The following is a 16,736-nucleotide window of genomic DNA, read 5'->3' as shown; positions in this document are numbered from 1 at the left end:
TTTAAATAAGTCTGCACAACTTAAACATTGCCAATATAGTAGAATAATTGTGAAAAATTAGTAAGGAGGCATCGCTATTTTTTTCACCAAGGGGGGGTGTGCCATTAAAAAGTCTGAAGACCACTGCCTTAAAAAGTAGCGCCTAAGGAGGCACTGAGAGAGAGAGAGCGGTGCGAGGCGCTGTAGAATTCCGTGACCTGCACTCAGTGGGCGCTGCGCATGGGCAGCGGGTATGTGAGGTGCCTTCGTGGGTATAAGTAATGGGTCCGAAGCGTAGGAAAACGCCACACCGTGTGCCTGGCAATCAATGCGCACACATGAGGCCCCCTTCCAGCGAAGCACCCACCCACCATGTAACAAGGCACACACCCACCTTGTAACGAGGCACCCATCCACCATGTAACGAGGCACCCACCCACCATGTAACATCCACTACAGGCGTGGAAAGGAACAAGAACACACCCACTGACACCAGAATATCGAGCTAAAAATATCGACAAGCTAAATATGCCGACTAGAATATTGTGAAGATAACTTTATACATATGTAAATATACGTTTGCTAATATTTACCACCTCACAAGTGCCCAATAATTATATATATTGTGACTGTACATGTGGAGTGCAGAACAGTGATTATCCACTTCTGATCCACGCTCACAAGGCTCTCCACGACGCAGGCCCGACCTACCTCAACGAGCGTCTCAGCTTCCACGTTCCCACCCGCCAGCTCCGCTCCGCCAACCTCGCCCTCGCCACCATCCCTGCATCCACCGTACCACACCCGGCGGCAGATCCTTCTCCCACCTCACCGCCAAAACCTGGAACTCCCTCCCCCTCAACCTACGTCTGACCCAGGACCTCCTGACCTTCAGGAAGCGTCTCAAGACCTGGCTGTTCGAGCAGTAGCACCCCCACTCCCCCCAGCGCCATGAGACCCTATTGGGTGATGAGCGCGCTTAACAAGTGATTGATTGATTGATTATAGTCACGACATTCTGGTTGGCAACATTTGGGTCACGATGTTTTTGCAGGCCAATATTTTTAAGCTCTGTATTCTGACACAGAAACTCGAGCCACGCGCCAAGAAGGAAACGGAGACTCATTCCTAAGCACGGGCGGTGAAAATGTGCAGAGTGCGCAGCACCGGATAAAATTAAGCGAAAGGAACGAGGGGGAGCTGCACTTCGAGGTGTGAAAAGATTCTCACTCCACAAAGGGAGGGACGGGTCAAACCACGCAACACGTCACTGTTACCCTTTGGACAAATGTTGATGCCTTGACACAAATCATCTGGAAACTAAGCCTCGTGGCATTAGTTTGGCATACATTTAGTTCGGTAATATGGGTTTATTTTTAAAAGAAACCGGTGGTTTCCTGGCAGCCCCGCTTTACAGTAATTTCCGGGCTGCGTAGCTCACTTCAAAGGCTGAAATCCACTTACGCTCCTGACATCAAACGCCACCAGGACCCACCACCCTCACCCACCCACCGGAACATCGGATCCTGACGTGAGCGGCTTATCCGCTTCCGCAGCCGGAGTGAGGGGGCTCTGGGGGCCACTGGGTAGCACGGCGAGCGCGCGCCTCCAGTCTATGGGCAGGAAGGCCAGGGTGGCCACCTGGCCACACCACGAGCGCGCTCCTCAAGCCTTTTGGAAGGTCGGAGTGGTCATTTGGCCACACCAGAAGCGCGCGCCTCGAGTCTATGGGAAGGAAGGCCAGGGTGGCCACTTGGCCACACAGGTGCGCGCCCCTCAGGTCTATGGGCAGGAAGGCCAGGGTGGCCACCTGGCCACACCACGAGCGCGCTCCTCAAGCCTTTTGGAAGGTCGGAGTGGTCATTTGGCCACACCAGAAGCGCGCGCCTCGAGTCTATGGGAAGGAAGGCCAGGGTGGCCACTTGGCCACACAGGTGCGCGCCCCTCAGGTCTATGGGCAGGAAGGCCAGGGTGGCCACCTGGCCACACCACGAGCGCGCTCCTCAAGCCTTTTGGAAGGTCGGAGTGGTCATTTGGCCACACCAGAAGCGCGCGCCTCGAGTCTATGGGAAGGAAGGCCAGGGTGGCCACTTGGCCACACAGGTGCGCGCCCCTCAGGTCTATGGGCAGGAAGGCCAGGGTGGCCACCTGGCCACACCACGAGCGCGCTCCTCAAGCCTCTTGGAAAGTCCATTTGGCCACACCAGGAGCGCGCGCCTCGAGTCTATTGAAAGAAGGTCCGGCCTATGTGTGGTGCATCCTCACAAGGTCACACATAGGTGGATGACGCAGAGCTTCACTTTGTCCCCTCATGGCCGCCGTACGGTCACAGTTTTGGGACTGTACAAGGGATAAACTCACCAGGGGATAATCTTTCCAACACACACTTGGGTGCAACCCGGATAACATTGTCATTCTATAGGAAGACGAAAAATGCGTTGCATTGCAGATGAGAAAAGCACCATTTCATCCTCTCGAGGCTGCTGCAGATACGCACACGTGCGTGCACACACACAACGCCCTCTCCATGTGTAGTCCTGGGTTTTACGAGTAAGCCTAGAACCCAAGAGTAACTCAGTCTAGGTCCCTCTTATTCACAGCAACATCTTTGTCAGTGGGACCCATCCTGACCAGCCAGGCCCCCTCTCAAGAAAACGGTTTGATGAGAGCACGAGGATAGGGGGTGGACAGACAGGAAATACCGTGGAGCGGAGCCTGTCCTATGGACTATGTCAGGCAATGCAATGGGGCCCCCGCAGGGCAACAGCCCCCAAACATTCCTCGTACCAGCCTTTTGGGCCAACCCCGTCTATTCACAAGCCCCCTCCCTCATTTCCTCTCACCATCCAGTGCTTTGAAGCAGCTCCAAGGGTGCCCTAAGTGCTTTATAAGCAGGGTCACTGGAATAATGCGGTTCTGCGGCTGCGACGATTCTCACATAATTAAGATTTCCCCAGATAATCCATCAGCTGCCATATAATCCTCTGATTTTAACAAAAAAAAATAGTTTCTAGCACAAACGGATAAAAAGTTATAAAAAAATATGGCGGCTTGGGTTCCTGGGCGCTAGAAGGCTTTTCGCAAAGGCTGACTTGTCATTTTTCAGTTGCTAACTGCTATATATGGGTGTTAAATTGGTACTAATTAAGGTAAACTGTTTTCTCAGACACTGTTACCTGGTGTAAAAATGACAAAGTAATGAGGTAATATTATCACAAAATGTGCCACATTGTGCCGCATAATTGACCTTTTCTTGCCGCATAATTTGTCCTCCTCTGCCGCATAACTCCGCTGGCCCTGTTTATAAGCAACCACATAGCAGGGCTTGGGGTAAAGAGACAAAGGCCTGAGCTTGAAGCTCAGTATATTTTTTGAGTTTTTCCGCCCCTCTCATCACCTTGACTCTCACCCTCTCCACCTGAGAGCAGCTCTGGATCTGGGGCCCTTAAAGCCACACACACGTGGAATGGTTGAGAGGACGGTGGGGGGGCCTATGTAATTACAAAGAAACCCAAACATTCAAATCCCTTAAGAGAGAACCCTCCACAGAGATAGCTTGTCAGCAAACATTTAATAGGTTTCCACAACAAAATTCATTTTATACTTTGGAGAGTTAAACAATTCTTCACCAGATTGAATCCTTTGCCTGGCCACTGTCACCCCCCCAGACCCACCCCCCCACGGGGTAACCTCAAAAGGGGACTTGGGCAGAGAACTGACAGTCCGCACAGGTGAGACCCCCACCGGGGAACAAACCACAGAGTACCACCGCCCTGAGGTGTACGTTACCACCTGTTCCACTGCATTACAGACATTACTAGGACAAACACAACTTCCACAAGAAGAGAATTCCATGAAATGTACTGTGACTGCCACCCACTGGACCCACCTTCCGTATACATTCATCGCACCACCACCCTCTACACCAGTGGTTCCCAACCAGTGGTCCGGGGACCCCTGGGGGCAACAAGCCTCCTCAGGGGGTCTGCGACTGCTTAGAAACTTAAATAATACTTAACAGATTAGGTCCCCAGCTTTCAGTAATGACTAGGTGGGGGGTCTCTAGATTCCAATAATGATTCAGAGGGGGGTCCCCGGGTTCCAGTAATGATAAAGTGGTGGTCCACAGAAGTCAAAAGGTTGGGAACCACTACTCTACACCAAATTCAATCAAATGCAATGCACCTGGGCAGGTGACCTAAACCGAACTGCGATGCTAACCCCAACCTAAACCTATTCAATTAAACCACATTAAATTAAATATTAAATTAAAGCAATTTTGTTAACTTCCATACGCGACTAATTCAAATGTCATGAAACACAATATTTAATTTTTAAAAACGTAAATAATCCTTACTTAATCCTGAAGATAACACTAGCCAACTCCAACGTTAACAGAAATAACATTAGATTAGATCTAATTTAGTCAGATTAAATACTCAACCTAACCCTAATTCTAACCCTCAACACAAATTAAATGACTTTTATTAATAAACGTAACATTAACCTAATCTTAATGCTGGCCCCAATTTAATTAAAATTAAAATTAAATAAATACCCTTCATTTAATTATGCTGGCAAGCCTAACTTTAAATAAATAAAAATATTATATTCTATTGAAAAAAACTAGCCCTCTTCAAACTCCAACAGTAACCCTATCCCATATCAGTCATGTGCACTAAATAAAATTAAAATACATTCAGTAGGTTTACCATAACCTTATCCGTAAATACATTTTTATAATTTTAAATTAATTTATTAAATAGACTTGAAATACAAATGCGTTCCCTTTGCGTACCTTATTCAGTGTAGTGACATTCGCATAAGTGACAATTCCAGTGCAATAACTTTGACGTAGTAGCCTCTCAATGTGCCTCGTGACTTGGGTAAGTCTTTTCAAGTTGTGGAATACCTTCACAAAGTCTGTAGCAGAAAACACTTGGAACTGCAAGCAACTAATTTATGTCATGCTCGTCAAATGCCCTGGGCTCGCTCTCCCCCATACGTTCCTTAGCATCTTCGTGGCAGCCTACCCTGGTGTGGCACAAGCCTTCGAAGCCGCCTTCATACTGAGGTACCACCAATATGGAAGCCACACTCAAGAAACCACTTGCAGCATGGACAATCTGGTCTTCCTCCTGCTGTCACGGCAACTGGTTTCCTCATCTGGCCAAACATTGGGCCTCCAGTTCCCACAGACCTTACAACTCTAGATACCCCTCAGTCTTGCGGACCGGTGTCGTCTGCACCAGGATCCCCACTGAAGGTGGGCTCAGGTCAGTTCCAACCTGGAAGGAAAGGCAAATGGGCCTCCTTCTGCTACTCCTGGCCTTCAATGTCCCTCCTTCCAAGGCAAAAAAGCTACTCTCGACTACCTGGAAAGGATGGAAGTGATGATTGCCCTCAACTGCCTGGTCCCTTAAAACCCAGAAAACCTAGTAAATTCATAAATGAACGCCGAAGAATGAAACACTGGAACAAAGCACACAAGAGGGGGCGGAACAGGGTTCAATCACTGCTCAAAACCAGCGAGTCAATGGCCTCCACCAAAGAACTATTCAGGCCTCAAATAGTTGGGGCTACTGGTCCATTCAATAACCCATATGACAGCCTTTTGTCATAAGAAAGTGCCCGAGACCCTACACAGAGACACCTGCCCCATCATTTGCTATACACAGTGCCAAATACCACCAAACATGACAACCCTTCTAGGAGCTTCAGAGTCCCAGGAAACCAGGGTTTATGCAGAATGGGCACCCAAACACTTCCCAGCAGGAGGAAACAACATCCGTTCCGCCAGATGGTTTCTGGATTGTAGCGCCTAAATGCATAAATGTTGTATTTCTATTTTGTGGTAATGCACTTGACCCAGAAGGTGCTAGGACCTTATGTTTTGGTTTTGTTCTTAAGTTAACAGCTCTTGTTCCCTACTTATTCTTCCTATAACAAGTGAGCGATCACTTGGAGATTCATAGGATGGGAGAACCAGGTCAATTGTAGCACTTGCGCCAAGCCGACCAAACAAACATGGCGTCCTGCTCAGAACTTATTTTTTCTAATAGAGCATCCAACGCGGCGGTGCATGGACTTTCATCAAAGAGTTCCTTGACAGGCAGCTGGTGGTCTCCAACCAGCTGCCAGTCCTTGCTGGGAGGGTGGGGCCTATGCCTCACTGACCCGGGAGGCTAGCGAACCGCAAGTCGAGGTCTCAGTGACCCCAAGAGTTTCTACTGGACATCGAGCCATTGGAGTGTGAGAAGTCATCTCATGCTGAACCCTCTTGAGCCCCTGAGAGTAGCCATGGCTCAACTCACTGCCCTTGGAGACGTAAGTCTACAACTGTAGTAACTTGGTTATTCCACTGGGGGCCCTCAAACACCAGCGGTGGACGATAGAAACCCATGACTTCCAGAGGACCCTGAGATAAGGTCTGAAACATGCTTCACAAAACCTAAAAGAATAACCCTCCTTGGTGGAGTGATTCCCTGCTTTTCAGGCTTCGTGGCGGATTAAAGCTATGTTTCTGGAAACTGGAGAGACAGGGTATAATCCAGGAATGCGAGGTTTAGTGGGGTATTTTACCACGTACTTCCACGTTTAAAACTTGTCCTTCAAAGTTTAGCGGTGGATAAAAAACGGTTATTTGAGGTTTACCAGGGGTATAACCAAGGCCAATGGAAGTATGCAATTCTGCAGTCACTGGGTTTTCTGCATAATTAGGGATCTACCTCCCATGCCACATAATCCATCAAATGCCCCATGGTTTGTATATTTCATCACAGCAAATTTGTTGAAACCTTTACTCAGACAGTATTAAAAAGTGTAAAATAGTGAAATAATAATTCACCAAAATGTGCTGCGTTATGTCGCCCAATTTGCCATTTCTTGCTGCATCATATAGTCAAACCTGGTGCAGAAACTGCTGTCCATTGCCACATAATTCCAGGGGTGTGGACATAAGAAAGTTAAGGTTTCCTCCTTGAAGTTTAGTTGGAGCTGGACGTTTGTTGAGTGAGGGATGGGGTCACGTAACTCTACTGTGTAGGGTTTTCTGGGACTATGTCACCGATAAATGCAGTTTGAGGGGTTAAACCCCTGCATTCCTCGTTTACCGGCTGTCACAGGCTTGTTAGTTGAGTATTAGCGGGGGAATCACCCTGGATTTACAGGTTATATGAGTTGTGATGTGCAAAGTTAGCTCATTTCATGTCTGTTAGATTAGGGTTAGCAGAGAAAGAACCCTCTCACCTACTATAGTTAATTATATGAAATTTAGTTGTGTTATAAGCTCATTATCTGGGGCTCAGGGGGGGCCCTGTGTGTACAGTTTTAGTGGATAATAACAATATTTTGTGATATATGATGGGTGACATGACCAGGATTTCTCAGGTTTATTTGGGCTGTCAGCCTTTAATTCCAGGGCTAGTAGGGATGTCACCCTTTAATTCCAGGGTTAGTGTGGGTGTCACCATTTAATTCCAGGGTTTGTGGGAGTGTCACCCTTTAATTCCACAGTTAGTAGGGGTGTCAGCCTTTAATTCCACAGTTAGTGGGGATGTCATCCTTTAATTCCAGGGTTAGAGGGGTGTCAGCCTTTAATTCCAGGGTTAGTGGGGGTGTCACCATTAAATTCCACAGTTAGTAGGGGTGTCACCCTTTAATTCCACAGTTAGTGGGGGTGTCAGCCTTTAATTCCAGGGTTCGTAGTGCCAATAAATCTGCTATTTGAGTTCATTTGGGGGCTATCTGTCGGTTGTTTCAGGTTTAAAGGGAGATGTAGCCCACTGTTTCAATAGGTAAATGGAACTTTACTTGCAGTTCTGTGGGGGTTACAAGAATTTTCTTTGAGATTAAGTTGAGGCTAAACCCCCACTTTTCCATGACCCTTGGGTCGATAGACCTGTAGTTTGAGACTTAGTGGGAGATATGACCCTCTGAGGACCACCATCATTATATTTGAATCTTAGCGGAGGGTATAAGCGGTTGTTTGACGTTACAGGGACAGAACTTCTTACTTGCAGGTGTAGAGGCAGCCTTCACCTTGTTGTATGACGCTAAGTGGGGTTGTAAGCCTGTAATATGAGGGTCAGTGTTGGAACAGCCGGTATTTCAGGTTTTAAGGTTTCCCCAGGAATGATGCTATGTTATCTGAGGAGTAGGGGGTATGACCTTATATTTCAACATTAAGGGGGTCTATAACCATGTTTTATAAGCTTCATGGCGACTGTAAGCCTCTCATGTGAATTCAATGTGGGCCTTGAACCTGTTATTTGAGGTTAGGTCCACACATAACCTGGTTCTTTGAGTTTCAGTGGAGATCCACCCTATATTTCTAGGTTCAATGAGTATCACGCTGTTCTTAAAGGTTTAATGGAGGCTTTTATTATTATGGGAGTGGAACAATCTTACCACCAGGATCCAAGGAATGTGGTGCTCCATATTTTAAAATGGCGGCATTCGGGGGATGTTCCTTTGGAGAGACCATTATGTAGTGTTCCATATTTTACAATAAGGGCCATTGGGGATGGCCTTTGGAGGAAGTAGAACGTGGCGCTCCATATTTTAAAATTACGTCCCTTGGGTAATTATCTCCTGGAGACATCATTACGTGGTGCTCCATATTTTAAAAAGGGGACATTCCCCTGGAAACACCATTACAGGGAGCTCCATATTTTAAAATGGCGCCCCTTGGAGGATGCTCCTTTGAAGACGCCATTAGGCAGAGTTGCATATTTTATAATGGTAACCCTCATTGGATGTTCCCCGGAGACACCATTATATGCTATTCCATGTTTTAAAAGGGCAGCTCTTGAGGAATGAGAAACCAATTCGTGGAACTCCATATTTAAAATGGCCGCCCTGGGGAGATGTTACCCTGATGACATCATTATGGGGCGCTGTATATTTCAAAATGGCTGCCCTGGAGAGACCTTTCCCTGGAGTCGCCACTATGTGGCGCTCCATATTGTTAAACGGGGGATGTTCCTTTGCAGACACCATTTTGTGGCGCTCCATATCTAAAATGGTCGCCCTCAGGGGATGTTCCACTGGAGACAGCATTATGCGGTGCTTAATAATTAAAAAATTGGCATTTACTGGAATGTTCCTTTTGGGATGACGTAGAGTTTGGGGGAGGGGGAGAGATTTGCATCAGCGTGGGCGACCTTCCTCCCGCTGCAGTGACCGGTCCCTAATTAGGCGATGCATCTGATACTCATTAAGAGCAATGAGATAATGAATCACTTTCTCTCTTTGTTAATTTGCTGTAACCAAGCGGTTAATGGACGCCAGAGCTGAGTGACTGCGTTGATTAGAGTGATTTATTGCGCCAACAAAACAAGTGCGCAGCTCGAATATACATCTTTGTAATAATCCATAAATATCGGTTTTATCTCCAGTGTGTCCTCGGATGGCTCGATGCGCTCGCGTGTGCCCCAGGGGTACTGAGGAGGTGTGGGATGACTTACTGCTCTCTGTAGTTACTGAAGTGCTACGGTACAGCCTCACCTGTCCATCCTGCACCCCTTGGGTATCCGGGGCTCTGGCTGGCTGCGCTCCAAATGTACATTTGTGCCATGGCGCCAAAAACCGATCCTGCACCCCACATGTATACAAGGGGCTATGGTACGGCATCACCACACCATCCTGAATGCCACATTTATCAGAGGTGATTTAGTATGGCATCACGCCCCATTTTGTTCGCCATTGGTACCCCAGGGTTATAGCACAAAGTCACCCCCTCATCCCACATGCTTGTCTATATTAGGGGTGTGTGAAAAATTCGCCTCCACCAACGAAAGTTCGAAGAGTTTTGCCCACTAGGCGTTCCGCTTGGAGTGAGGAGTTGAGGCAAATCTGCGCCAACCAACGCGTGGTGGAGTTCTTCCTGTGTGCAGCTCACCAATGTTAATTTGGTGAATTTGCATCCCCTAATGCGATTTTTGGGCACCAGAATGCCTCCTGCCAAGATTTCTTAACACAAGTGGTTGCAGCAGGTTGCGACCGTTTGCGTTGAGAAAGCTGCCGCTCGAGTAGAAAATCTCATCTAGAAGCAGCGCCCTCTGGTGTGGCACATGCTGCTGTTCATCCTGATTTTACAACGCAGAAGAAACTCCTGATGCTAAAAATCGGCGGGACTTGCCCTATTCCGCCAGCTCACAACTCCACAGAATCTCAGAGTTTTTATGTTTTTCTGTGGAATTCCGCTGAGTAAATCTCCTTGAGTTCCGCCCACCCCTACTCTATATAGGGCTATGTCACGGGCTCTCATGCTCATCCTCTGTACATATGGGTCTAAGGTGGGGGCCACTCACACCCTACGGGTACGTGAGGCTCTACGGCAACCGCTCTTCTGTCCATACTGCGCACCGTGTGCGCACATGGGATGATGGCACCACCTCGCCTTCCCATGGGTACACCACCTCCTACACCTCATGGGCGCATATGGAACCATGGCACCACCTCACCGTCCTATGGGTACACCACCTCCTACACCTCATGGGCGCATCTGGGACCATGGCACCTCCTCGCCGTCCCATGGGTACACCACCTCCTACACCTCATGGGCGCATCTGGGACCATGGCACCTCCTCGCCGTCCCATGGGTACACCACCTCCTACACCTCATGGGCGCATCTGGAACAATGGCACCTCCTCACCGTCCCATGGGTACACCACCTCCTACACCTCATGGGCGCATCTGGGACCATGGCACCTCCTCACCGTCCCATGGGTACACCACCTCCTACACCTCATGGGCGCATATGGAACAATGGCACCTCCTCACCGTCCCATGGGTACACCACCTCCTACACCTCATGGGCGCATATGGAACCATGGCACCACCTCACCGTCCCATGGGTACACCACCTCCTACACCTCATGGGCGCATCTGGAACCATGGCACCTCCTCACCGTCCCATGGGTACACCACCACCTACACCTCATGGGCGCATCTGGAACCATGGCACCTCCTCACCGTCCCATGTGTACACCACCTCCTACACCTCATGGGCGCATCTGGAACCATGGCACCACCTCACCGTCCCATGGGTACACCACCTCCTACACCTCATGGGCGCATCTGGAACCATGGCACCACCTCACCGTCCCACGGGTACACCACCTCCTACACCTCATGGGCGCATATGGAACCATGGCACCACCTCACCGCCCCACGGGTACACCACCTCCTACACCTCATGGGCGCATATGGAACCATGGCACCACCTCACCGTCCCATGGGTACACCACCTCCTACACCTCATGGGCGCATCTGAAACCATGGCACCACCTCACCGTCCCATCCTGCATCCCGTGGGAACAGGCAGGGGTAAGGTTCTGTATAAATTCACCCATAGGTGCCAGGTTCTAAGGGCTTGTGGAGCCTGGGCTCCACCAGTAATTTACAACAAGAGCCCCAGGATTGGGCCAGGACATGGGGTGCTCTCTCAACGTGTTTCCCTTTCAACGAGGGACCCTTTCCCTTCTAGTGCACTCGGTGCAGAATGGTAGAAGGGCTCCTCGGCTGCACATCTGAGGGACACCTCTTGGGGCGTAGCGCCTCCCTTGCGGACCGGCAGCGCTACGGGGTACAAGCCACATATGCACCACTGGCTCTAAAGCCCTTGCCCTCCACGGAGTGCACGGCCCCCTCTGGGGCTGCAGGTCTGTCCTTCTCTGGCAGCCACATTGGGTCTGACACTGCTGGCTTTGGGTACCAGCCTTGAGCCCCATCACCCCACACTGTCCTTAAACTGTTTACTTCCGCTTTTGTTTTCTTGTTGATCTGTGACACGTTGTCCCAGGTGAGTTGGTTCACAGGGTCAGAGCTGTGAAGGCTCTCAGGACAATGTCATGTAAGAAGAGACTCCTGGTTGGTTCATTGAAACCAACTCGCACATAATGTGCTAGGTCGGTGCTGGAAGTTGGATTTCCACTCGGAAACAGTTGGTTCTGAGCCCTACGGGCAGTGAGTGACTTTCCAGGGTCGACTACAGTGTAAACCGTGTGAAAAGGCAGGGACCTGCAGAGGGGTGTACACCGGGGTCATGAGTGGAGGGCGAGTGACCATGGAGGCCACAGATGTGTTACTGCCCATGTGGAGACGGTATTATGTTTGTGCTGGGGTCCTTTTACTTATATTTTTATTTCTCTGTGTAATGTGTCCTTGTGTAGACACTCCTTGCTCTAAACCCCAAACAAGTTGTGGAGCTTCTCCAAGCCCAATCCCAGCCTGGATAGGCACTCACTCCTTCCCTTGACAGGGGTAAAGCTACAACCTTTTCCATGGTGGCGGTGGACGTAGCGGGGTGGGGGGCGGTTGGGGGTGGTGGGAGGGAATAGTTTGAAAGAATGTTTGTGAGCATCAACAAACTTGAGAGTTTGTTCCTAAACTGTCAGTGCCTCCCCACTCTGGAACACAGGCTCCCTGCTCTTGTTGTGAATACACAGACCACCTAAAATAGGCATCAGCAGCACACTTAAATAGCTTTGAGAATCAACCCTGGGGTCTAAAATCCTAAAAAGCAGGTTCTAATCTTGCCGCAAGGACAGAGTCATACTGGCCTATAGGCAGGGGCACTGGAATTATGCAATTGTGCGGCCACAGCGATAAAGATTTGCAGCATTTCCCACATAAGTCATTATCATCCAAATAATATGCAGACTTAAACAAAAAAAAATGTTTCTATTGCAAATGGTTCAAAAGTTACCAAAAATGCAGCGACATGTTGCAGTGCGCTGGAAGGCCCTTTGCAAAACAGGACTGGTCACCATCCTGTTGCTACTAGCTATAATTAGGTGTTAATGTGGTACTACCGAAGTGCAACCAATGTTGCCATGTTACCATGTTTACAAATCAAGTAATATTATTTAAAACTATGACACATTATGCCGCATAATTTGTAGTTTCTTGCCACATAATTGACTCATTACCGCAGCATATTTGGCCTTCTCCTGCTGCATAATTTCAGTGGCCCTGCCTATAGGGCAATCTGGCAGAGCCTGAAGAGCTGATCTGACTGATCAGTGCATGGGCTGTGCCTTCTGGCAGTTTGTGGATCTGTTTTGTAGTCTGCTGGGCCGATTTTTACTGCTGAGTTTTCTGACATTACCACAGCCATTGCCTGCAGCAAGCACAAACGCGCGCAGTATCCCAGACCTTGCAAATTACCTATACCGAGTGGCTTCACAAGTTCAAAACTGTGCCCATTTGGAAAGATGGGCCACTTGTTTTAGCCATCTGATTCACTAATGGTGGCCACTTTCAGTTTGGTGCCGGGCCTATTTTGTGCCCCAGTGCAACCCTGAGCAAGGGGGCACCAAGGTCCCAGGAGCTGCGAAGGGGGAATGATAAAGGCAGGTTTGAGAGGCGAGCCCTTCAGTCCGCTGGTGAGTGCCACCCTCCACCTGACTTTTTCTACATACTTGCCAAGTTTCCCAGGTCCATGCATGATGTGCTGCTCCAGTCCAGATTTTCTTTCCTTTGAATTCTGGGACTTGTATTTCTCTTTTATAATGGAATAAACAAGACTACAAGTCCCAAAAACCTGTACTGGAGCAGTACATCACACATGGACCTGTGAAACCTGGCAGGGCTGCTCCCACTGCCTCCAAAGGGCTAGTGGGCTAGATGAGCCTAGTCACACGAACAAACATATACTTGCAGACCTACCAACACACACGGAGCGCCACCATGTGTCACATGTTATCGGCTCCCTTCACACGGCCTCCCAGTGAGGAGCCGATATCACACGGTGAAACAGAAGGTGACATGTAAGCCCCAGCACATAGGGGGGGTTCCAGCTCATGTTTGGCCAGTCTGCACGGCTGATGTCCATCACAGCCTTGTACTTCTCCACAGGACACTGGCGGCGGACTGAGAAGATTTTGGTTTTTTCTTCCTTTTTTTGGAAGGGAGGGGAGGGTAGAAGTGCCTCACAGTCAGTGTCGGAACAAAAAACTTTTAGCAGTGTCCATGAGATTATAGAGTATTTTTTTTTAATGCTTTCTTTGTGGATTTGGACTGGACTTATAAAGAACATTGGAAGCACACCATATATACAGCAATAATACTTTCAGACAATGTAAATATGAAATGAAAAAAATGGAAAACAGTGATAACATTATGAAATTAGATATTTTGTGAAGACTATCAGAAAATAAAAAATATGTTTGCTTAAAGAAATGTTATGTCATTTTGTCTAATGCACCTGTCCACTTGAATGATGTATATAGGTTAAGCAGGATTTTTCCTGTTGTAAGTGGTTGGAACAAACCCTAGCCCCTCCAGTCCTCACTCCCTCCTCAAAGGATGAAAGATTTTTAGAAGTTGTGGGGTCTGTATTTGTGATTAAGGCCCTTTGTGCTTCTGCTTGGCACAGGGAATGTTCTGGAAGGTGGGGGCAGGGTGGGCGGTTCTAGCCCTTTCATGGCTTCATTGAAGGACATTGTTGATTTTTATTTGTGAAAAGCACAGGTGGGGAGTGGGAGAAAGTACAAGCCCTAAGGCAAGGAGGAGACTTGAGTGACAAGGACTTCAAACAGCCAACGGAAGTGAAAGGGAATGGCGCGTCGCCTTACCTCAGGGCTCCCCTCGACGGCCACGTCCTCCGCGGATACATCAGTCGCCAGGATCTCGGCTTTGATGGCGTCCAAGGCGAGGAGGATCCAGCTGTGTTGACGCTTGATTTGCCGCTGCAGCTCCTTCCACTGACTCCCTATCATATGCAGCATGTCCTTGAGACCTGCGCGCCAAAAAACACGAACGAGTGCGGATTAGGAACAGTACATAGAGTACGGACGTCACATGGAGTTATGGCAAGGCCTCAGGATAGAGGTACGAGACCAGGGGGTATCTGCACACCACAGGAAGACAACCTTGTGGTTATTGGAGGAAGGAACAAGCACAGGGGATCTGGTCGCACCCCAGGGAATAACCACAGGGTTACTAGATGGAGGAACACGCCTAGGAAAAGTTGTCACACTCCAGGCAGACACTGTGTGGGTACTGAATGAACAAGGCCAGGCAAAAAGTGTGCATCGTTGAAGGCCACAACATGGACAGATACCAAGAGCAGGTGCCATGCTCACACCCTCTAGAATTAAATGATACTAGTGGGCCTGCAACAGTTATTGTGCCACCCACAAAACAGTGCACATGCAGCAGTTACTTTGCCACCCACAAAACAGTGAGCCGTGGAGCATTGTGCCACCCTTTAAAACATGTCTCAGGACTCCCACTGCAGCTTGTGTGCAGTTTTAAACTGTCCATTCAACTTGGAAAAACAAACCCATTGCCGGGCCTAAAACTCCCTTTTATTACATATAAATCACCTGTATGGTAGGCCCTAAACAGCTCATAAGGCAGGGTACATTGTATTTAAAAAGGTGGACATGTATCTTTAAGTTTTATATGCCCTGGTACTGAAAAGCTCACAAATTTCTTTTTACTACTAGGAGGCCTATATTTCCCATTGGATAACATTTGGTTACCTTGTGACATTTAATAGGTGATAATCCATGTTTGGGAGCAGGTAGAAAATTCATGTTTGGTGTCTAAGGAATTATAATTTAAAATCCTCTTTAATTGTAATGTCAGATTTGAAGATTTTAAGTCACAATTCTGAAAATGATATATTTAGGATTTGGTGCTTTCTTGTCCTAACCATTTTGCTCCTGCAGTCTGCTTCTTGGGTCATGACTATGTGTAGTGGCCTTTGTTTATTCCTCCCAGAAAGCCACGCAATAGGGGACTGGGTTTTGGCAGGATGGGCATTCCAGACAGGATGGCGGGTGGAGCTCTGCACAGCCCCAACTGCCCTTCAAAGCCACTGCCTTAGCTCACACACTCAAAATTTCACACTAGCCTTTTGTGACTCCAGATAGCCTGGGAGCAGGGCAGGGAGACAGGAATTAGAAATTTCTGCGGGTGGTAAAATCCAGAAATGCCTTCAACTTCAAAGCTGGCACGGGGTATAGAACTAAGACTCTCAGGCTCACTCTTCAGTACACTCCTGGACCTGCTGAAGACTGCCTTGTACTCCAGAGGACTGCCCTGCTGCTTGGGTGTGCCTTGCTTCTTGAAGGAGAGATGTCCATCTCCTTGAACCCAGGACTATCATAGGGGCTCCAAGGGTCAGTTGGCTGACCTCCTGTTGTGAGCAACAGAGACACAACAAGCTCTAGAGGCCTCACTGCAACTGCCTAGCGGAACTGCTGCAACTGGCCTTGCCTGAACCTGCAAGAAGACCTGCTGCAGCTGGTCCTGCCTGAGCACTGATGGTGTGCATTCCTGATCCCCAAGAGGTGCCTCCCCAGGTCTTGGACACTTGGCTGGCATTAGTTGAGCTCCTGGTGTGATATCCTGAAATGTTGAACTCTGTGCACTAGACTTTGAGAAGGTAACTTTTACAGGAGGAGTAAGCTGGACCCTGTATCTGGCTCACACTCTAATGCAGTCGGCCTGAACTTGTGAGTTTGTCCTGTTCGAGCATGACCAGAGTTTATTGAATGGGCAAGGCCACTAGAGGCATCACTGGGGGCTACCAGGTGGTTATGAGATGATGAGGCAAGGGGCAGTGTGCACATCATTAAGTTCCATCACATAGCTATGGACAGCCAGCTCAGAGGCTATATTTTCACATGAGCAAGCCACTGAGTAATTGCTGGATGGACAAGACCAGAGGAAGCATTGCAATGTGGGGGAGGTGTGAGGCAATTGACTGGGTATTAGATTTTAACAAGACCAAATGGCT

At 48.6% G+C, this 16,736-nt stretch overlaps 1 protein-coding gene across 1 annotated transcript in view; it reads right to left on the bottom strand.

Moving 5' to 3' along the window:
* Window positions 1–16,736, bottom strand: part of AKAP6 (A-kinase anchoring protein 6) — a 609,087-nt gene that overhangs the window by 303,013 nt on the left and 289,338 nt on the right. The window contains exon 7 of the mRNA XM_069209097.1: window positions 14,563–14,726. Coding sequence (XP_069065198.1) covers window positions 14,563–14,726 — 164 coding nt within the window. The remainder of the gene's footprint in view (window positions 1–14,562; window positions 14,727–16,736) is intronic.

The sequence above is a fragment of the Pleurodeles waltl genome, chromosome 9 (genome assembly GCF_031143425.1).
Source record: "Pleurodeles waltl isolate 20211129_DDA chromosome 9, aPleWal1.hap1.20221129, whole genome shotgun sequence".
NCBI lineage: Eukaryota > Metazoa > Chordata > Amphibia > Caudata > Salamandridae > Pleurodeles > Pleurodeles waltl.
Note: the sequence above shows the minus strand (reverse complement) of the source record. Positions and strands in the feature narration are given on the sequence as shown.